Source organism: Aotus nancymaae, unplaced genomic scaffold, assembly GCF_030222135.1.
Source record: "Aotus nancymaae isolate 86718 unplaced genomic scaffold, 86718_ANA_hifiasm-v0.15.2.pri h1tg000058l, whole genome shotgun sequence".
In the NCBI taxonomy this organism is placed as follows: domain Eukaryota; kingdom Metazoa; phylum Chordata; class Mammalia; order Primates; family Aotidae; genus Aotus; species Aotus nancymaae.
Genome location: NW_026988472.1, coordinates 34,196,844 through 34,220,878, shown reverse-complemented (window position 1 = coordinate 34,220,878; position 24,035 = coordinate 34,196,844). Strand labels below are relative to the sequence as shown.

Sequence of the window (24,035 nt, the reverse complement as noted above, 5' to 3'; positions counted from 1 at the left end):
TCACATAGTGCCCGACATGGGTGCCAGGCACTGCTCTAGGGCTTTGAAGTGTGAGCCAGGCTGGGCACGGTGGCTCAGGCCTATAATCCCAACACTTTGGGACGCTGAGGTGGGAGGACCACTTGAACCCAGGAGTTCAAGATCAGCCTGGGCAACATAGTGAGACCCCTCATCTCTACAAACAATTTTGAAAACTTAGCTGGGCATGGTGGTATGCGCCTGTAGTCTCAGGTACTCAGGTTGAGCGAGGAGAGGGCTTAGGTGGGAAGAGCACTTGAGCCTGGGAGTTCAAGGTTGCAGTGACCCACGATTGTGCCACTACACTCTAGCCTGGGCAACAAAGCAAGACCCTGTCTCGAAAAATAAAAATTTTTAAAAATGAAGTATGAATCAATGTAATCCTCCTCCTATGTGGCAGCTATGTTTACTTTCCCCATTTACTGATGCTATGGCTAAGGCCCAGAGAGGCAAATGAACTTGCCTCAGGCCACTCACCCAGAAAGTGACCTGCTCATGACCACCTCTCTTGTAATTAGCCAGTTTCATAGTAAGAAACTTTTCATGTTTACTCACATTTTACTTGTACCTGTGTTTAAGGATAAAAATTTTAGGCCGGGCACGGTGGCTCATGCCTGTAATGGCAGCACTTTGGGAGGCTGAGGCGGGTGGATCACTTGAGGTCAGGTCAGGAGTTCAAGACCAGCCTGGCCAACATAGTGAAACCCCATCTCTACTAAAAATACAAAAATTAGTCAGGCATGGTGGTGCACACGTGTAGTCCTAGTTACTCAGGAGGCTGAGGAAAGAGAATCACTTGAGCCGGGAGGCGAAAGTTGTAGTGAGCCAAGATCATGCCACTGCACTCCAGCATGGGCCACAGAGTGAGACTCTGTCTTAAAAACAACAACAACAAAATTAAAAAAAAAAAAAAAGATAAAATTTTAAAAGCTGTCAAGTCTCAGATGGGAAATCTAATTCTGATTCACAAACTGTATTTTGTAGCACTTTTCTCAAAATCAAAAGTCTTAAAAATGAGCAGTGCCTAAAATTATGATGATTATTAAAAAAAATACGAAACAGAAAATAACAAGTGTTGGTGAGGATGTGGAGGAATTAGAACCCTGTTCATTGCTGGTGGGAGTGTAAAATTGTGCGGCCACTCTGGAAAACAGTATGGCGGCTTCTCAAAAAAAATTAAACATGGAATTACCATGTGATCCAGCAATTCTATTTCTCAGTATATACCCAAAAGAATTGAAAGCAGAACTCGAACACCAGTGTTCACAACAACCCAAATGTCCATCAGTGGAATAATGGATAAAAAAAGATGTGATGTACACATAAAATGGAATATCATTCACTCTTCAAAAGAAAGGAAATTCTGACGCATGCTACAACATGGATGAACCCTGAAGACATCATGCTAAGTGAAATATGCTAGCCACAAAAGGACAAATACTATATGATTCTACTTAAATGAGATACCTAGAGTAGTCAGATTTATAGAGGCAGAAAGTAGAAGGCTGGCTGCCAGGGGCTGGGGGCAGAAGAGGATAGGAAGCTCTTGCTTCAATGGGTACAGTTTCTGTTTGGGATGAAGAAGAAGTTCTGGAGGTGGATGGTGGTGAAGTTTGCAGGACACTGTGAATGCAACCATTTAATCCTGCTAAACTGTACACTTAAAATGGTTAAAATGGGCCTGGCGTGGTGGCTCATGCCTATAATCCCAGCACTTTGGGAAGCCGAGGTGGGCGGATTACCTGAGGTCAGGAGTTCAAGACCAGCCTGGCCAACGTGGTGAAACCCTGTCTCTACTAAAAATATAAAAATTAGCTGGGCATTGTGGCGGGTGCCTATAATCCCAGCTACTTGGGAGGCTGAGGCAGAGAATCACTTGAACCTGGGAGGTGGAGGTTGCAGTGAGCCGAGATCACACCACTGCACTCCAGCCTGGGTGACAAAACAAGACTCCATCTCAATAAAAAAGGGTTAAAATGGTACATTTTTTGTTTATTAATATATTTGTCACAATTTTTTTTTTTTGAGACAGAGTTTTACTCTTGTCCCCCAGGCTGGAGTGCAGTGGCGTGATCTTGACTCACTGCAATCTCCATCCACCTCCCAGGTTCAAGCGATTCTCCTGCCTCAGCCTCCCAAGTAGCTGGGATTACAGCTGTACACCACCATGCCTGGCTAATTTTTGTATTTTTAGTAGAGACGGGGTTTCACCATGTTGGCCAGGCTGGTCTTGAACTCCTGACCTCAGGCGATCCGCCTGCTTCAGCCTCCCAAAGTGCTGGGATTACAGGCATGAGCTACTGTGCCCGGCCACGAGCTGACATCTTGGCTACAACTTCATGAGAGACCGAGTCACAATCATCCATCTGGGCTGCTTTCTGATTCCTGACCCTCAGAGACTGTGAGATAATAAATGTTTGTTGTTTTAAGCCACCAAGTTTTGAGGTAATCTGTTACCACCAAAAGCTAACTAATATAGCCATGGACACCACCCTTTCCGCTTGCTGAGAAAGCCTAGAGACTGCAGTAGAGTAGAGGGCTGAGAGTGCCTATCATAAATCTAGATGGCCTTGTCACAAGTACAATTCTGGCAACTGGCATTGTCCCAGGCCTTAGAGGGATGTTGGTAGACCTCAGTTTCTCTACAGCAACACACCCTGACCAAAGGAAAATGAAGCAAAATGACTGCATCATGTGGACGTTCCTATTGTAAATGATACAGGGATGACCAGGACAAAGAGACTAGCCCCAGGCTTCATTCTAGTGCCTACCAACTCCTGTGAGACCATGGGAAAGGTTCATATTCTAATTTTTTAGGCCCTTGTCTATATCTATATCTTTATGTATAAAATGGCTATAGTACTACCTTCTTGTGTGGTTAAAATAGGTGTGGGGAGGCCAAGGCATGTGGATCACTTGAGGTCAGGAATTTGAGACCAGCCTGGCCAACATGGTGAAACCATCTCTACTAAAAATGCAAAAATTAGCCGGGTGTAGTAGCACACGCCTGTAGTCCCAGCTACTTGGGAGGCTGAGGCAGGAGAATCACTTGAATCCAGGAGGCGGAGGTTATAGTGAGTCAAGATCACAGCGTTGCACTCCAGCCTGAGCAACAGAGTGAGTGAGACTCCATCTCGAAAATAAATAAATGAATAAATAAATAAATAAAATGGGTAGAATAAATGTGCAAGGACATTGAAAAAACAATTCAACCTGCTATACAACTTTTAGACAATAGCATCATCTTCATCCTCTTCTTCACTATCATCATCATCATCACCATCACTACTTTCTACCCAGAGACAGAGTGCAAGGGTTTCAATTTTATATTGCCATCCTTGATGTCAAAAATGAGGTCACTTGGGGAGACTTAAAGACTATGGCCAGGCATGGTGGCTCATGCCTGTAAACCCAGCACCTTGGTAGGCCAAGGCAAGAGGGTCTCTTGAGCCCAGGAGTTTGAGGTTACAGTGAGTCATGATCATGCTACTGCACTCCAGTCCAGGCAACAGAGCAAGACTGCATCTCTACAAAAAATTTAAAAATCAGTGGGGTATAGTGGCATACACCTGTAGTCACAGCTATCTGGAGGGCTGAGGTGGGAGGATTGCTTGAGCCCAGGAATTCGAGGTTACAGTGAGCCATGATCATGCCACTGCACTCCACCATGGGCAAGAGTGAGACTCTGCTTAAAAAGACTATATCACAAGGAGCAAATTCAAATGTTCCCTGGGGCCAGATGAACTGCATAAATGTATGAGTCAGGTTAGGGAAGGGGGAAGGAGCAGCGTTGCGAGGTGTAACTATGGCAAACAAGCTCACGCCTTCCCTAAAATAAATTTTAAAACATTGTTAAGGGCAAAGCACACTACATCTGAGTACTGAATTTGATCCACCAAACACCACATTGTAATCAACTCTTGTACCTAAAACCATAAGCAATAAAAGGCTAAGGCTATCTATTTATTATCTATCTATCTGTCTAACACACACACACACATATATGGGGTGGGGGATTTAGGCTTTATCATACATATCCTTTGCAGATGCCAGAGGTTCTGTGAATAAGTCTTCCTCATACATCCATTCATTCATACATTTATTTAACTCAGAAACATTTATGGAGTACCCCCATAAGTTACATACTGTGCTGCATACCAATCTTACTGTACCAGAATTTGTATCTTAAATCCTTCTATTTTGTGCCTTTCCAAGTTTGGGTTGTTTATATCAGTACTGTATTTGCTGGTAACACAGATCCTCTATTTTAAGAAATGAGTTCCAGTCCCAAATTTACAAATAAAGAATTATTATAATAATAGCATATTCATGAAAAGCAAATTACTTATCTTGGCGTTTAACATCCTTGTAACTATTCCTGTATTTTTAATGTCAACAGAAAAAAAGTAATGTCTTAGTCTGGCTGATACAGTAAATTAATGGTAATAACAGTTTTGACACTAATAGCAAGTTTTAAAAAGAAAAACCTCCAGTCTCTGAACTGGGTTTCATTTCTTAAAAATCACCTTGGCTCACTGTCATCAGACTCCCAAGAACAATTCCAGCTACTATTTCACCTTCACTGGGAGCCTGAAATGACTAAGGTCTATAAAGTTTTTATGAAATTACACACACACACACACACACACACACACATGCACACACATATACATACATATATACACACATATACACATAATATACACACATACACATATACACACATGCATATATACACATATATGCACATATATACATACACAAATATATACATGCATATACACATATATACATACATATACACACATACATATATACACACCTATACACACATATATATCCACACACAGATATATATAGATTTTTTGAGACAGAGTCTTGCTCTGTCACCCAGGCTGGAATGCAGTGGCATGATCTGGACTCACTGCATCCTCTGCCTTCTGGGCTCAAGCAGTTCTCCTGCTTCAGCCTCCTGAGTAGCTGGGACTACGATAGGTGCATGCCACCACAGCCAGCTAATTTTTTTTTTTTTGTATTTTTAGTAGAGACAGGGTTTTGCCATGTTGGCCAGGCTGGTCTCAAACTCCTGACCTCAGGTGATCCACCCACCTCAGCCTCCCAAAGTGTGAAATTATATTTTTTCCCTGCCTTTACTCACTCCAACTGGAGAAAGCATCTACCCCCTTGAGTTACTATACCAGCTCTTATCAGCAGAGACACATTTCTGAGGAACCTGTAAACAAATGAATACCTACATGGTTTCCTTAAAAACCACTAGCTGTTTTTTCAGGCCCTGAAAATTAGTTGTGAAAATGTGAACTATTAAAATACACACGAGACTAAATGAGAAATTTCAGACCATATGTCATAGAGACCAGAGAACAGGTTCTGTACTTTGTCTGTCCTTATGTTCTTCCATAGTGCTGTGCATAGACAAGAACATTAAGAAATGTACCAGGAATTAAATGATCTGAGCTAAAATTTTTAACAGACCTGGGGAAAATGAAAAGGAGCTCAGCCCTTGGCTCTTCCACTCTTACCAGCTCCTTCTAGGAGTCACTGAGGGCTCATGCAGCCCTTCTAAATTTTCTACCCATCTCAGACTCAGCCGATAGGACATGGTTAGCCTATAACACACACCTCTATAAATAATCACTTAGAGGCCACCAGGTGTTAACCAAAGCATCTCTCCCAACTTCCCAAACATTGTTCCTTTTCTAATACTAATTGAGTGTGTCACTTTTAGATAATCCTGTAATGAATGAGCTCAAACAAGCAGTGGTAGCAGTAACAACCCATGAATAAAATAATTAAGTCAAAGTGGATTTTGTTAGAGACTTCTCATATTATAATAGGAAATCCAGGCTACTTAAAATCAGAGAAATCAAATGGAATTATTTCTTTTTGTTGTAGAAGGAAAGTTCATTTTTAGTATCTCTTTCATACAACCCTCATCGACCCTTTAGCAGCTCTAAAGTAAACTTTTGGTATCTCTTTTACAGACCACTCATCAACTCTTGTGACAATACTCGTATTTACTTGGGAAGGACATGCACAACAGAAATACCAATAAAGTGCCAATGGAGGTTTCCAGCATTTTCTTTTCCCTTTTCATAGTTATCATTCAGCGTTGTCTATAGATTTTAGGCAAGGAGATGCTCTACATTCTCTCTCAGTTTTAAGATTCAGATCATGGCCTCAGTCCCCAAAGACTGTTGTGGCCTATCCCAACACTTGCATGCCATGAAAAACCAGGGGAAAATCAGGGCACGATGGGCACAGATGCAGGGCAAACTCCTACCACTTCTCTCTCTCTTCCAACCAGTAAAAGAGGAGGGCTCCTGACGACAAAAACTGACTGATGTTATTACATTTCTTTGGATTCTCCTCACCAAAACATAAATGCCAGTAGTTGATCCAAGAGCTCATCATCCATGTCTTGTAACACAAGCTCCGTGCTGCCACTAACCCACTTCACCTGTACTCCCGAACTTTCATCATCTCCAAATGGGAGACTGAGATGAGTGACAGCATCAATCTGTGAAGTAATAGACACTCAATGATCACCCAAATGGCTTCCAAGCTCTGGATAAGAAATAGAAACTGAGACCAGACCTGGCTTTGGGTGCTGTTGTGTGCCATATTGATGGGTAAAGCAGAAACTCAATAAGGAAGTGACACGGACTTTACATCATTCAGGCTGATGCACAAAGCAGAGGGCACGTAGTGGAAGCGAGATAAGAGGCACCCTCGAGTGGCTCCATAAAAAGGACGATAAACTGAAAACACTCACCGTTGTGGGATCAAGTGAAATAATTACGTACCCATGCTCCGTCAGGTCCAAACAATTCTAGGAAGTTGCCAATAAATTCCCTTGACTTCTCTTCCCACTTTTGAATTAGATCATGGCTCTTTTCTTCCACTCTGTTCACAAATTCCTTTGATCTTTCCTCCACGTTCTTAACTTTTTCCTTCATTTTGTCCACCTGGTTCTGGAAACGGTACCTCTTCTCCTGGTGAAAGTTTACAGGAAAAAAAAAAAAACAGATTTATCCAAGAGGACATGAGGGAGATCAATCATTCACATTAAAGTTCATGTTTTATTTCAATTTGTATTTGTTCCCAACCTAAAGAGTCAAGATGTTACCATTTCCCAAGGGCTAGGTTGATAGGAGGGCACACATCTTGCAAGAAAAGTCATCTGCCATTAATCCATTTGGATATGTAAAGGGAAGCACCAGTGGTTTTAATATCTTCTTTCTTTTAAATGTCTTTGAGTTGGATTCACTTATATAAGAGGAGACTTAAAAAACACACAGCTGTCTTTTGTTCTGGGTAGATATTGGGCATGTAACCCCATTCAATTCTGCCAGGACTTAGACAAAAGTATGAATTATGCACAGTGACTGTTCAGAAGCTGCCTGAGTTCTCTGTTTTACTGGGATATGGTTAAAACAATATTGCTTGAAATAAGTGGGCCATTGACTGGGCCTTGGAACTTGTGTGTTATACTAAAATTTCCACTGTAATGATATTTTCCACTACGTTAATTCAACTGTATTGATTTCCTTGGTGGTGATGAAAGCTTTTGTGCTGATAGTTTCTCTAGACTCAGATTTTGTTCTTCTTATAAGTCTTTCTGCAGCAATGTCTACTTATGTGCTTGGAAGCCATCATATGCTGGGCAAGTCACATGTCACCTCTAAACCTCAGTTTTCTCATCTGTAAAATGGGGATAATAATCATCCCTACCTTAGAGTTGCTGTGACAATGCATGCAAAGTGCTTGGCACAAAGCCCAGTATTTATTAAATGCTCAGTGTGTGTTGGTTGTTTCATTAGTATTAAGTGGTAGAGGCATTTGTCTTTCTTACCTGATGAGAGCAGTATTAAAACCATGAAAATAACATGAGACAAAGGCTCTTCCTCCATGAAATCATGATGTTTCTCCTAAAGGAGTAGGAAGGCTTATCGTTTTTCTTTACTATGTGGGACTAAAGTTCATTTTGTGTTTCAGAATTTTTTTTTTTTTGAGATGGATTCTCACTCTGTTGCCCAGGCTGGAGTGCAAAGGCACGATTTCAGCTCACTGCAACCTCTGCCTCTCAGGTTCAAGCGATTCTCGTGCCTCAGCCTCCTGAGTAGCTGAGATAATAGGTGTGCACCACCACACCCAGCTAATTTTTTGTATTTTTAGTAGGGACGGGGTTTCACCATGTTGGCCAGGCTGGTCTTGATCTCCTGACCTCAAGTGATCCACTTGCCTCAGACTCCCAAAGTCCTGGGATTACAGGCATGAGCCACCGTGCCTGGCCTGTGTTTCAGAATTTTTTGAAGCTATATGTGTTGCCACTGATACATATATACACACATATATATGCTATGGGAGGTCATTCTGTCTTCCATGACTTACTATGTGACCTTAGGTGAGTTGTTCAACCTCTCTGGTACTCTTGTTTCCTCATCTCTATGTTGGACATAGTCATCACACCCACCTTGTAGGCTCATGATAAGGATTAAATGAGATAATCCAAGTAAAACACTTGTATCACTCTTTTCCACAGTTTATTCTGCACTGGAAATAGTTACTATATATGGCTCTCAGGCCAGCACAGAATAGCTGAATGAGCACTGGGCTGGGAGTCATGAGACTGGGAAGCTGCTGCTGCCTCTACCTCTCCCTGACCTGAAGGACCTTGGCCAGGCCCCCTTTCTGGGCTCAGCTTTCCTCATCTCTAAATTGAGGGACTTGGACTGGGTGACTGACTGGCATCAGGTCCCTGTCATCACTGAGGTTCCATGATTCATCTACATGCCCATGCAATACATTAAATTTCATCTCTGAGCTGCAGCCAGATTTGCCATCACAGGAAGGCAGCGAGTGCATCTGAACTGCCTGCACGGTTCCTTGAGCTAAGTGGCTTATCTAAACGCCGTTTAAAGAGAGTGAGCAATAACTTTTAGAAATGGCTTGACATGCTTGGATGGTTGACCGAATTCAATTTAAAAGAACAGACAGTTTAATTTATTGAAATAACCAGGGCTTTATTCTCTATCAGATGCTAAATAATCACTTTGACTGAATTATGTTCAGCCACTTGTTCTGGTGCCACTCAAACCCGACATTTTCTGACACTTCTCAACATTTTGTTGCCCAGCTTATATGAAGTCACAGAGCCTAGACTCTCAACGCTCCCTGCCTTGTAAGGACAATTCATGATCACCGATTCACAATTAATGAGCCCCTCCTATATTGAAGGTACCAATGATCAGTCATGTGAGCTATTGGATAATTATGGCTGCATGTAATTTTAAGGATCTAGTTTTGAAGATGAATCATCCTTTGAAAACGAAGCATCTACTGTGGGGGGTTGGAATTCTGTATGTATGGAGGGTTCTCATTTTAATCAAAGATACCGGCCCCTCAGAGGACAGGCAAATATAGTTGTTCAGAACCACTAACATCACCTCCAGCAAATGGGCTGCCTTCTTTGCTTTATAACAGCTTATTTTGCTTGTTTTAAATTTATTGTTATTATTATTATATAAAAAACGGCATCCTGAGGGAATCTAAGTCACTGTTAATATTGTTTGTCTACTATAAAGACACATGCACATGTATGTTTATTGCAGCATTATTCACAATAGCAAAGACTTGGAACCAAACCAAATGTTCATCAATATTAGACTGGATAAAGAAACTGTGGCACCTATACACCATGGAATACTATGCAGCCATAAAAAAGGATGAGTTCATGTCCTTTGCAGGGACATGGATAAAGCTGGAAACCATCATTCTCAGCAAACTGACACAAGAACAGAAAAACAAACATCGCATGTTCTCACTCATAAGTGGGAGTTGAACAATGAGAACACATGGACACAGGGATGGGAACATCATGCACCAGGGCCTGTTCGGGGGTAGGGAGCTAGGGGAGGGATAGCTTCAAGAGAAATACCTAATGTAGATGATGGGTTGATGGGTGCAGTAAACCACCATGGCACATGTATACCTATGTAACAAACCTGCACGTTCTGCTCATGTATCCCAGAACTTAAAGATTGTTTTAACAATTGCTCTATTATTAAACTAACAGCAGCTCTGTGGGAACAATATGGTAGAATTACAAAAGGAAGCCAAAAGCTTTAGGCTTTATTTAAGCAGCTGTAATTTCTTTGGACAATACAAAATGGCCATTAAGGTTTCTAATGAACATCTTTAAGGCCTTAATCAAATGAAATTTTTAAAACGTTAGAATGAAAAAGTTTATCTGGGTTTAGCTTTTCATTGCCTCTGCCTTCCTCCCTTTACTTTCAGCAGAAGACAACTCTTACCTTTTACAAGGGGCAGATCTCCAAGAAACCCTTCAACCAAGTCTAAAAACTCTAAAGAGAGAGTTTGGGGTAAGAGGAGGGGAGCAAGGAAGCACCTTTATAAAATATGAAGTTCACTACCTGTGTTCTTTGGTAAATTTATGTTACCCCTGTGGACACTGGTTTTGTCATCTGTAAAATGGGGATAATAATACATCATGGGTTATTGTGTGGGTTAAATGGGACAATAAATACAAAGCATTAAGGACACTGCACAGGCATGATGGCAAATGCCTGTAATCCCAGCTACTCAGAAGGCTGAGGCAGGAGGCTCACTTGAACCCAGGAGTTCAAGACCAGTCTGGACAACATAGTGAGACTCTGCCTCAAAAAAAAAATGAGCTAAATCAAACTTAAAATATTATACATAGTAAGACCGCATCTCTACAAAAAAAAAAAAAAAAAGAACACTGAATAGCACTTAGTAAGTGCTCAATAAACAGCAGCAGTGGTGGCAGTGGTGGTGTGACGTGGTGGTCTTCAGAGAGTTTGAGGTGGCATGCTTACATTTATAAAGCTGACATTCAGTTCCTTGGCTGTATACCCTCTCTGGAGGTTGCGTCGTGCATAAACATCATAGTCACGAACAATTCTGGTAATGATGTCTGATGTTGAGATGCCTTCTGTTCTCTGTGTTGGAACAAACATCCCTGTTCAAGTAGAAAAGAGCAGATAGAGGAAAAATTAAGATCGCCTCAGTTAACCCATCTCCTTTAATGGTGCCACTTTCTAGCACAAAGTTGGAGCTCCTGGGTATGCCAATGAACCCTTTATGTCTGGCCCCAAGTGACTCTTCCAGCCTCAGTGCTATGGAATTTCTCCCTACCTTAAAAGCTACATGTTGATCATCTCAGACCTGTTTCCAGGATGCACCATGTACTTGCCTGGCCCCCGCTGTTTGCCCAAGCTGAGCCTTTCCTTTCTGCCCTGGATACCCCTTCCCTGCTCATAGTAACTGCAAAGCTCTTCCTCATCCTGCAAAGTCCAGCTTCGAGGTTATGCCTCTGGGAAGTCTTTTCTGACATCACCAGGCAGAATCCACAACATTCAGAACCTAACTTACCTTTCATTAACAAAAACACTAGGCCAGGCATGGTGGCTCACACCTATAATCCCAGTACTTTAGAAGGCCAAAGCAGGTAGATCATTTGAGTCCAGGAGTTTGAGACCAGCCTGGGCAACATGGCAAAACCCAGTCTTTACAAAAAATACAAAAATTAGCTGGGTGTGGTGGCGCACGCCTGTGGTCCCAGCTACTTGGGAGACTGAGGTGGGAGGATCACTTGAGTCCAAGGTCAAGGCTGCAGTGAACAGTGACTGTGCTACCGCACTCTAGCCTGACCCTGTTTCAAAAAAAAAAAAAAAAATTTAAATATTTGTCTCCACGTAGCAAACGAACATTTTGAAAACACCGATGACACCTTAATTGTCTTTGCATCCCCAGCACCCAGATCAGCCCCTGTGTCTAGCACATGGAAAGTGCTCAGTAAATGCAAATTGAGTGAGAAAGTAAATCAAGACTAACAACTGAGACAATGAATTAGTAAGATCACAGCAACTCCGCTTCATCCCAAGGGAACTGAATAATGGAAACTTCATCCCCATTATACTGAAGGAAAAGAAGAAAAGTGTACTATTTGTGTCATCTCTGATCTAAAGGCATGCCTGTAGCGATGGTTAGATGATTTATCTTCCTAAGAACAGTCTACTGTACATGGTAGTTTCACCATTCAAAGGCCCTTTCATCTAGAATATGTGAGACTGAGTAAAAATAAACAAGCACAGAGGATGCCAAGTTCTAATGGAACTTCCTTAAAGTCTTCAGAGATAAATGTGGATATATCAACAAATACAGGGCTATAAAGAGGTCACAAATATTAACAAAGACAAGAATCAGGTTTATGCTCACACTTCTGTTGTAAACTGCAATGACATGTTGTTGGCAACTGAGATCTTTCTACCCCATATCATTATAGCCACTCAGACAGACGCATCAGACATGGGACGGTATGATGGACAGAGCCTGGGGACAAGGGCATTGGGTTCTCAGTTTATAGACGTGAGCAAGTCACTCAAACTCTCTGAAGGCAAGTTACTTAACTGTAATCTCCTCAGCTAAGAAAAAGGTGATTGGACATGATGACCTGGGACTCATCCGTACCATTTCCTTCTCTCTCACTCCCCACATCCAACTGAGTTCCCAATCTACTTCTTAAATGTTTTCCTAATTCACCTACTTTCCTCCATCCTAAACCAATTCAACAAAATCTTGGTCAAAGATCACAGCAAGAACCTCAAAACCAGTCTCCAGCGATGTCACTTTTGTCTGCCTCAACCCACAGAGCAAGATCAACAGAGCATTCTTACTAGATGCATGTCAGAGGTCTGCTCAAAACCCTCCACTGGCTTTTTGCTCTTCTCTGGATTCAGAGTCAAATCCTTAACTTGGCTCTGAAGCAGTTTGCATGGTCTCTTCCCTGCGCTTCTCTCCAATTTCATCTCAGACCCTCTCCCCTTCACTCCCTCTACCAAGGCCTGCGTGCTATAGAACTGCAGGGTGGACTGCTGTTGTATTCTGTAGAGCTGGGAAGTAGGCTGACCCTGCCTCAGCCTAGCCACGATGGATTTCTTCAGTGTCCTGAAAGGGCTGGCTCCCCTCCCCTCACTCTGCCACAGACATAGTCTCTACCTGGTTAACTCTTGGGCATCCATTGGGCTTCAGCTTTAGTGTCACTTCCTCAAGCAAGTATCTCAATCCTCAGACTAGGTCTTCCTGTGTGTTTTTCCTTCCCATGGACCACTCCCCTTCCCTCCAAATGCAGCAAGATCTTTATAAAATAACTTAGTCAACAACCATCTTCCCCACCTGACTATAAGCTACACAAGAGAAAGGATCACACCTTTGTCTCCCTCTTCTACATTCTCAGCACTAGGTGACAGACAGACACCATAGGAATGTTTGTTGAATGAATGACTAGATGAATATTGATCTGTAAGTACCCTTCCAAATCCAGTTCTCTCTGAATGTTTCCATTTTTGCAGCTCCAATGAGGGTGTCCCTTTGGAGCTTTCTTTTGATGTCATTTGCACATTTATAGTATCAGTAGGAGATTGCGCTGATGAAATTGAGACAAGACATCCAGTTTCTTATGTTCCATGGTCAGAGGACAGTTGGGGTTTGCCACTAAGCCAAACACTTCTTTTATCACCTTCTAAGCGAGAAGAATCTAACATGGACAACCAAATGGAAGGCAGAAGATGTAAACATCTAAACACATGAATATAAATATCACCCAAATTGAACCAGCTGTGCAGGAGGTTTTGGTGGGTGGGAGAACCCTTTTGTGGGAACAGTGGGGAACATTCTTGTGAGAAATCCATCCCACCTTTCAGCAGGCAGATATTTTACTCACACCCCTCCTGCTGAAATAATAAGACGATTCTCTAGTGACTAGTGGATTTTAGCAAGTCATGTAAGACATCGATGCCATGAGCTTACCCTTTCATTGAAGCCAGAAGGTGAGGTCTCTGTGTTTGAGTAACTGAAAGTAGATTTGGCTTAGGGAGAGATTTGCTTTGGCTGGTTGGGAGGTAGGTCTCTGAAAGAAGCCAAGCCCTCTGTTGACATAATGAAGTACCCGGCTTCCTTCAAATCCTAATTATTGCTCTGCTAAAAATATTCGGTAATGAGCATGATCAGAGAACCTTTTTTATCATGCTTTTCAGAATTGCGGCATTTGGTTATGGAGCTATTTTAAGAAGCAGCAAAGCACATGTTAATGAAGGAAACTTTCAACAGTAGTAGGAAATATTAGAATGGTGATGAGTAATGTGGACCTTACAGTCTATTTAATTTAAGCTCCATCTTTTCATCCAGCTTTGTTAGAGGATTTTGACACATAGTTCTGACAAGCAGAGCAGGATGTTGTAAAGCTTAATTCATGTCCTTGATATCTCTGGCTTCATTTAAAGAGACTTTTGACTTTCAAAATAAGCCACAATTTGAGTATGAGAGCCAAATATGGATGCTGAGGCCATTTCTCAGCATCTTTCTCCCATGATGAACTGTGGCCTTCTCTACCTGAGTCCCAAATAGATTGTTACTGTGATTCTCCATTCTGCTAAGGAATCAGTAGAACAGATTTGATGCAGCACAAGGAAGGGTCCTTGCACATAGGAAAAGTCACACTGAGTCTTACCCTGTACTACCAGGGCAAGTAAAATACCACCTGACTATTCAATTGGGAAAGGGCACTGTGGTGGATTAAAGATGGCCACAATTTCCTTCCCCTGGAATCTGGGCTGGCCTCAGTGACTTGCTTGTACCAAATGAATGTGGCAAAAGGAACTCTGTGTGACTTCCAAGGCTAAGTCAGAAGAAGCCTTGTGGCTTCTGTCAAGATTGCTTTCTCTCTAGATAGTACCTTTCAGCTGCCATGCTGTGAGAAAGCCAAGCAACATGAAGAGGCCACCTATGTGCCCCAGTGACAACTGCAACTGAACTCCATGATCATAGACAGCATCCAAGGTCAGCCACATAAGTGTACCACCTCAGAGCCCCAGCCCAGTCGAGCCTTCGGATGACTGCAGCCTCAACCAATATCTGACTACAACTGTTTGAGACACCCCAAGCAAGAACTACCCAGCCAGGCCTCTGCTAAAATCCTGCCCCACAAAATCATGAGTGAAATCAAGTGACTCTTTTAAGTCACTAACTTTGGGAGTCACTTTCTTATGCACCAATAGGGATGCTGGATTGCTAGAGTTAGGAAAATGTTGGACCTGGTTCCTACACCTAAACAACTGGAACTTGACATTTTACTCCCCAGATCAGGAAGCAACATATTCTTAGCTCACTGATGGCCACTCACCCAGAAAGAAAACTGCCACCAAATGCTTATTTCTATACACTATAAGGTAGCCAAGGAACTATCACCCCCAGGAAACACTGATTTAAGAAACCCTGGGGATAACTCAGCTGGATGAGAATGTCTGGTCCAGATCCTTGCTACTTTAAATGAGGCCTATGGACCTACAGCATCTAACAACCTGAGAGCTTACTAGAAATGGGAATCTCTGGCCCCACCAGACCAATTGAATCTGAATCTGAATCTGAATTTTCACACGATTCCACAGATGATCTGTAGGCATATCTAAGTTTCATAAGCACTGGTCTATAACAAATCCTTATGGAAATTTTAGGAAAGGAGCAGCTGGCTCACAGCTCACATCTTACAACGACTTTAAAGGGTATTAATCAAGCCAGGCATGGTGACTCATACCTGTAATCCCAGCACTTTGGGAGGCTGAGGTGAGAGGATCACTTGAGCCCAGGAGTTTGAGATGAGTCTGGGTAACATAGGGAGACCCCATCTCTACAAAAAAAAATTTAAAATTTGCTGGACATGGTGGTGTGTGCCTGTAGTCCCAGCTACTTGAGAGGCTGAGGTGGGAGGATCACCGGAGCCCAGAAAGTTGAGGTTGCAGAGAGCTATGATTGCACCACTATACTCCAGCTTGGGTGACAGAGTGAGACCTTGTCTCATAAATTAAGTAAAGTAAGTAAATAAATAAATATTAATCATGCCATGCCATAACCCATCTTGATGTAACTGAGGCATCTGCCAGTTTCTTCTCTAGGTCCATAGCAGACTTCCAAGTCTGAAGTATATGAGGTTTCCTTCCTTGGAACTCCTCACAAACAAGATTGAGACTTGAGAATGTCAGGCCTCCCATTCTTATCCAATGATCTTGACTTCTGAGGAAGTCCTCCCTAGGAGGATGGTACAGTCCCTACCACCACCCCTGCAGGAAATGGCATGGAGCTTCCCAGGCTGGCCCCCAAGGAGTGTGAACCAACAAAAATGCCGTCAGGGAGAATACATACCTTCTACATAACAATAATTTTTCAAACTAGCATCCAATGTTGTTTTCATTTCTAGGGATCATGTCTGTCCTGAGGCCCTGTTCCCACAGACACTGAGACCTCGATCACTTCAGGGGGAGGCAGATGTAGCTGAGAGTTCAGGAGATCGTGTTCAGCCTTCAACTTCTAAAACAGGTTCTTTTTAAGGCTCATTTAAAAAGAAAAGTTAAGAAAGGCAATAATTTCACTAGGAAGAGCCAGGCTTTGAGGAGTATAAAAAGGGTGTTCTAAATCCTAGAAGTGTCTTTTGAACTATTAAGAAACAGAGACTGAGTAGACTCAGGGTGCAGAATGTTTGACTATAAGCCCTGGAGTGTAAACACCAGGAAGGCATGAAATTAATTAAGGGGCAGTTTTCAGCCTTCCAGGACAAAGAAAACACGTCTGGGAGTTGAGGGAAGGAGTGCAGAGAGGGATCGGGAGGCAGATACCAGAAGTGAGAGAACAGGAGTGGGGTCTGTCTCTTGGTCTGACTCAGTTTCAAATCCCAGGGCTAGAGGCAGGGAAGAGACCCCTTTAGAAAGCTCAGTGCAGGGCTACTGGCACCTTGTGCTGCCAGGAATTTTGCAAGGAAATAGTTTTACAGAGGCCAACATGGCGGGCAGGTCAGACAGGGCCTGACATGGCTTACTCCCATTGCCCAGTTTCCCTTGCCCTCTAGGAGATTATGGAGGACATTTCTTTAAAAATTTCCGGGGGACTCTCTAGAAGAACATGGAAGGAAGCCAAGATCTAAGATCAGCATGACTGCTGGGCAGCACACTTATAGCACAGGGACGGGAATCCTGCATCAGAGGCTGTGGCCGGGACAGGCCAAAGCGGGGAGGTGACAGAGTCTCAGAGGCTGCCACAGGGGTCTGGTAGGTGGGGTTGATGGCTGAGCAGGTCTTGAGACCTCGCAACTTAAGTTCCCCATCCCATGCCAGGCCAGAGTGTGCCAGAAACTTAGATCACCACAAGAGAAAAAGGCAAAAAAGTTTACTCTATACAGTCTAAGTACAAACCTAGAAGAGTCTGAATGACTTCACATGTCAAGTGTTTTTTTTTTTCTGTCAGCTGTGGAAATGGGAGCTCCTAATTAAGTTTAGTTACGGAAACCACTTATGGCCCCCCAGTTGCTCCTTCCCACACAAAAGTCCTGATCATGGCACTCCCCTGCCTCAGAGCAGGATTTGGTTCCATGTAACAACATATGAAAGCAAGCCTCATCCTGCTAGTCTCCGTCTCCGCCTCCCACCTCCACACACCCTACACTACATTAACATGTTTATTTTCTCCAGATATGCTCTGCTTCTTCATACAGTCCAACCTTCGGACATGCCACCCTGGCCTGCTGTATACACTCTGCCACAGGCTGGTTATATTTGGGGTAATTATTTATGTCTATCTCTACTCTCTCTCAAGGGTGAGGTCTATGTCTTATTCATTTTCTCTCATACAATTCCTGGCTTATAGATGTACTCAGGGGATTCATATATTAAACAATGACAGCCAAAACCATCCAAAGAGGGAACAGGCTGCCTTAGAAGGCAGGGAGTTTCCCATCATGGGAAATGTAAAAGCATCAGTTCTGCCAGGAGCTGGCAATGATGCCAAGAAGGGGATGGCAGCCTGGGTCAGTGACCCCTAGGAGCCCATCCTACCTCAAGAATCTGAAGGTTCATGAGTACCAGGAAAAGGCTGTAGCAGCAGCGGGCTGAGTAGGAAATAGTGGGAGCAAGCTGAGTGGAGTCTCATTGGTCCCCAGGAGTGGGGAAGATGCCTCTGATGGCACATGTCAACAATGGCTCTAGTATAATGCAGGGAGCGTTAGACTTCTTGAAACCCTACACATGTGGTAACTCTCTATAGTACCTGCACCTGCCAGATGATAATGGTTTAATGTATATAGGAAGGTATGCATGGGCGTACCTATGGTGCCTATAGATGAGATGCATGGTAGATAAAAAAAATAGCAGAAAATAAGCCAAGCCATTAAAACATTCACCCATTTTTTTGCTTCCACATGTGGTACCTGATAATATTACTAACATGTGACAAGATGACACTAGAAATATGGCAGGACTAATTTTGGGGACAAGGAGTCTAGATCATTAACTAGTCAGTTATCTATCTTCTAGAAGGAAATTTCTTGGGAGTATACAGTAATTTCATTGTGAAGACTTAATTATGAATGGGGAAAATGACTGCCCTTTAAGCAATGGGGTCCTGCAATTTTCATTTGATGAGCCCTGAAATCGAGCCTCAGGCCTGAAATTGAGCACTTTGGTGCTCAGGTTCATTCCTATATAAATACCTAGCTGGTATCTGTGCCATGACTGAGCCTTAGGACATGTTAACAGTGGCTTGTAGAAGCTGTTTGGGGGACACGTAAAGTTGTAACTCCCTGTTTGTATATACTGCAGATGTCCCAGGGCAGATATCTCTTATTACACCTGATTATTGTGATGTGGTGGACAGGTGAGCACAGGGGAATGCCTCACCTGCTTCCTTTATGTGCTTGTAAACATCATCAGAGCCAGCAGAGGAATATGGAATGTCATCATGAGCCACAAAGTCAATCTGTTGAAGAGAGAGAAGAGTGATGTCACCACTGGGATGGATGTGCATGTCTGTAGATTTGAAGGGGGGAATGGTGACTCCAAAATGCCTCTTCAAAATAAGGCAGTTGTATGTTACATTTATAGTGGAGATCTGATCCTTGGCTGAAGTGTATTTCCAACTATTTCCATTTCTATGAGATAATGGGAACTAGAAGAATAAATGTTTTGCTTTCTCTCCTTTGCTGATCCCTCTTTCTTCTCCTGCCCCCGAGAGTAGGTTTTCTTGGCCTTCTGTCCTTCTGCATCTAAAGTTTCTCCTTGAGAGAACCCATTCATTCTTTGAATGTTTATCATCCCTGGCTATGATAAAGAACCCAAATCTTCATTTCCTGTTCCACTGATGGCAATGGGCCCTCACATTTAGATCACATTTTATACTGTGAAAAGGAATTTGTCTCTTTCCCCACTTGATCCTCATAACCACCTTCTGAGGTGGGCAGGCCACATGTTACTACTTCAGTTGGGACATAAGGTGCTGAAACTAGAAAATTTGTTAGATTTGCCTGAGGCTTAAAGACTGGAGTGGGCCGCCGGGTCACTGGGCCAGGTTTAATGGGCCATCAGGGCACCAGGCCAGGTGTTCTTAACTCCCACTGCAGCCCTCTCTTTTACCACATCTTGCTGTCACTTTAAATCATCCTGTCCTGAATTTAATTCATCTTCCTGAAAACAAGTGACCCCTTCCAATGGCACTTTTATTCTATTTTATTTATTTTGGGTCTTGGGAAGACCCAAACCTTGGAATAAGCCTTCTTCCTCTACTTATTTCATTCATCATAGGTTCCGCTGGGGGATGTGTGTGTGTGTTTGTGCACACATGCATGTATAGGTGTGTGCCCATCATTTTCTCTCCATCACAACTACACCAAACCCAGGACCTGGTCACCCAGATTACTGACACCAACTTGTATCTGGCCTTCCTCGCTGTAGGCTCCCTCCTCTCCAAGCCATCCTGCTGTCACATGGGGTATTCTTAAACAGGTTTTTTTTTTTTTTTTTCTGGCCATCTTCATCTTTATCCCTGTTTCCTGCAACATCAAGTAAACCCTCCTTGCCTAGATTTTAAAGCCCTTTATAACGGGATTTCACTCTACCTTGAGAGGTAGTTTAGAGTAGTAGTAATTAAATACTTGAGAGGTAGTTTAGAGTAGTATGATTCCCTGCCCCACTACTTACTAGCTATATAACTCATAAGTTGGGAGAAATGATTCCCTCAGGATTTCTGAAGCTCAGTACTAGTGACATTCGGGACTGGAGAATTCTTTGGTGTCAGGAATTGTCCTGTGCATTGGCACATGCTTAGCAACATCCCTGGCTTTTACCCACTATATGCCAGCAGTACCCCTCTAGCTGTGATAACCCCAAATGTCTCAAGACATTCCCAAATGTTCCTCAGGGCAATCTCACCCCAGCTGAGAATCACTGGATTAAATGATATAATTACGTAAAAATGCTTAAAAATAATTAGTACGGAGTAAATCCTCAATCAGTGTTTATCATTATTATTATTATTATTAATTCTATTCTTAGTACTCAAACTTAGTTCCTCTTCCTCTCCAATGTATAATAACAATTTCTCAGGGTAGCTGTGAGATTGAATTCAATTCATATAATGACAAAGCCCTTAGCACAGTGCCGGGCACATGGTAAATACTCAATAAATTACAGGGCATCATTATCATTATAAGTATCCCCCATAATGCCTAGCACATGTTGAATATACAATAGATGCCTAGTAAAAAATATGGTAGTGATTACTGGAAGTAAATCATATTGTAGTTTTTCCTTTTTCTTTTGATTCTCACTGGGAAATTGTCTCCTCGGCTATTACTCATGCACATTTATCAGTGTTCTCTATTCTCTTCTGCATCGTGGCTTTAAAAATAGAAAAGAAAATTCTTAGAACAGCTTAATCTTATTTTTTTGTACTGCTTATAAAAGGAAAGAATAGCTCCTAATGTGGGGCTGGTAGGGAGATGCAAAGCACATAATTTGATGCAGATCAAAAGAATTTCTCATGTTTTCAACTAATAAAAATCTTATGTCAGTAGGATCCTCAGGGTCACAAAATCATAGATATAAAGTATTTTCTTTGAAGGCTGACCTGTGACTTTCTAGATAAGATGTGTGTTCATTTATTCCATGAAAAAGAATGCCTGTGAATCGATAAGCATCAACAATGACGGTGGTGATGGTGGCAACAATGACATTTTTGGCACTCTTGCTGTGGGCCAGCCAGTATTCTAACTGGTTAACTAAGATTATCTCTTAGATCCTCAAAACATGCCCACAAGGAAGATGCCAACATCATCCCATTTTACAGTTGAGGTAAGCGAGTACAGTGTGCTTAGATATTTTGTTCAAGGTCTGACAACGAGGAAGAGATGGAGGCAGGATTTGGACCTGGGTGTTCTAGCTTCAGCGCCCATACTCAAAGAAGTGAGAGGATACCAGCCCTCAGACTTGGGCGGAAGAAACGTGCCACATCAAGCAATGCCCCATGACAGTTCCTGAAGTTACCTCTTTTAGGAATTGAGAGAGACTTTGGGCTTTCTGTAGTCTTGGCTGCAGAACCAGACTCCCTACTCTTGCTACTTAGAGAATACAGGAGAATGACAAGTACCTTGTGTTTTTCCAGAAACTCTGGCGTGAGTGTCCAGGGAGCATTTCTGATTACTTCGTCTACGTAGCGACAGTGTCTGAGAGCTTCGTATCTCTCCGCTTCATTCATCACGGTGAAACCTTTGAATTTGTGGGTGAGATCATCACTGCAAACTGAAACAGGCAAATGCATTAAATTCTATTACTCGGCCCAGGCCCTGCTGACGGCCACCCTGGTGCAGACAAGCCTTCAGCAGGACACAGGCAGCACAGCCTCGCTAGGGGCTTGGCATAATTGAACTCACATTTTTAAGGGAACAAAGGATTTGGAGAGTAAAGTAAGCTGAAATCCACCAGCAATTCAGAATTTCATTTTAGTGCTAATTACATCTGCATTCTCCACTGAGGTTTCTATTAAAATTCTTCTCTACACTACCTAATGACTTTCATATATTTTATTTTCCTATCCCACTCCTCAGTGAAAATTGCCATGCAGAAATAAAATGACCAAATGAACACAAACAGAAGGCAGAGAAGAGGCCTGATTTATATAGAAGGTTTGAATGATTTGAACAATCAGTTCCAATTCTTTTACTAGATCATTGTACTTATTAACCCAAGTATGAGACAGATAGACACACACACACACACACACACACACACATACAGAGAGAGAGAGAGAGAGAGAGAGAAATAAATATACTTCTGTTCCCTGGATTGAGGGCCAGTCACTACACAACAGGCCACTCAATTAAGAGGAGAAAGTCATAAAATCAAAGGTTTGATCTAGTAGAGTTCATCCTTTCCACATCTTTCATCCTTTCTAGATCTCAGATTCCTGAACCCTCAAATGGGGATAGTAATTTCCTCCACTATCAGCCTTAGAAAAGATTTTTTGAGGACTTACCAAAAAAGTGCTTTAAACCAAACTGAACAATAAATCCTATTCACTCTCCTATCTTTTGGTTGTCCAAGGCAGCTTTCCTAAGATCTCCTATGTGTCAGGAAGAAATACCACTGTGGATACCGTCCCTGTTTACCAAGATTCCAGTGAGAGTCTTGCAGTGGCCAGTCAGAACTTCCCTGACTGCTCCTTGCAATGAGATTTTTTCTTTAAAGTATTATGTACTTATAATAAGTTCACTACTTTTTTTTTTTTGAGACAGTCTTGTTCTGTCACCCAGGCTGGAGTGCAGTGGTGTGATCTCAGCTCACTGCAACCTCCGCCTCTCAGGTTCAAGTGATTCTCCTGCCTCAGCCCACCGAGTAGCTGGGATTACAGGCACGCGCCATGACATCCAGCTAATTTTTGTGTTTTAGTAGAGAAGGGTGGTTTCACCGTGTTGACCAGGCTGGTCTTGAACTCCCGACTACAAGTGATCCACTGGCCTCAGCCTCCCAAATTAGGATTACAGGCATGAGCCATTGTGCTCAGCCAGTAAATTCACTAAAGTTAAGTGTACAATATGTGTTTAATTTAAAAAATTTATTGATGTATAATATTTATGGGGTAGTGTGGTGTTTTCACACATGTATACATTGTATAATAATCAAATCAGGATATTTAGCATATCCATTACCTCATAGCTTTATCATTTCTTTGTGGTAAGAACATTCCAAATTCTGTCTTATAGCTATTTTGAAATATACAGCATTGTTAACCATAGTCACCCGACTGTGCAATAGAACACCAGAACTTACTCCTCCTGACTGTAACTTGGTACTTGTCGCTGAACCTCTCCCTGTCCCCCACCACCTACCTTCCCCAGCCTCTGGTAACTACTGTTCTACTCTCTATTTCCATAAGATCAGCTTCTTTAGATTCCATATATTAAGTGACAAATAAACACAATGGAATACTATGTAGCTGTGAAAAGGAACAAAATCCTGTCATTTATGGCAACATGGATGGATCTGGAGGATATTTTGTTAAGTGAAATAAGCCAGACACAGAAAGACAAATACTGCGTAATCTCACAAGATGCGTTTTAAAAATGAAAATATAATCATTTTCTTGGAACCAAATGATGGCTCACACCCAGAATCAAACCTGGCCACAGAGTAAGCACAGCCAGTGTCACACTCAGCATCCTTGGTAAACTTTCTGTTGTAGTCCCTTCACATAATCTACATCCAAGCCATCAGCAAAACTGCAGGCTCTGTCTTCAGAGCACACCGGGAAGGCATGTTTTCTCAGCACGTCCACTGCTCCCATCCTGACCCCTTCATCATCTCTCCCAGGGATGACTGCAGCGGCCTCTTAACTGATCTCCTGATTCCAGCCTTGCCAACTCCCAACAACATATTCTCATTGGCCAGAATGAGCCTGTTGAAGCTTGTCAGTCTATGTCATTCCCAAACTCAGAACCCTTCCCATCTCACTCAGAGTAAAACCAAAGTCCTTGAGTGGCCGACAGGACCCAGCCTCTGCCCACTCCTTGCCTCCCTGACCAATATCCTAGTGTCTCCCAGCTCCCTGGCCTCCTTGCAGTTTCTTGAATGCTCCTCCTCTGG

General features: G+C 42.6%; 2 protein-coding genes across 7 annotated transcripts in view; one reads left to right on the top strand and one right to left on the bottom strand.

Moving 5' to 3' along the window:
- PCYT1B (phosphate cytidylyltransferase 1B, choline) overlaps nt 1-24,035 on the bottom strand; it is a 108,369-nt gene that overhangs the window by 9,867 nt on the left and 74,467 nt on the right. For all 4 annotated transcript variants that reach the window (XM_012448850.3, XM_012448849.2, XM_012448852.3 and 1 more), the window contains 4 exons: nt 21,544-21,695; nt 18,801-18,879; nt 10,899-11,041; nt 6,843-7,031 (listed from right to left, as the gene is read on the bottom strand). In XM_012448850.3, coding sequence (XP_012304273.1) covers nt 6,843-7,031; nt 10,899-11,041; nt 18,801-18,879; nt 21,544-21,695 — 563 coding nt within the window. The remainder of the gene's footprint in view (nt 1-6,842; nt 7,032-10,898; nt 11,042-18,800; nt 18,880-21,543; nt 21,696-24,035) is intronic.
- PDK3 (pyruvate dehydrogenase kinase 3) overlaps nt 1-24,035 on the top strand; it is a 217,004-nt gene that overhangs the window by 122,633 nt on the left and 70,336 nt on the right. The gene's annotated exons all lie outside the window — the stretch shown is intronic.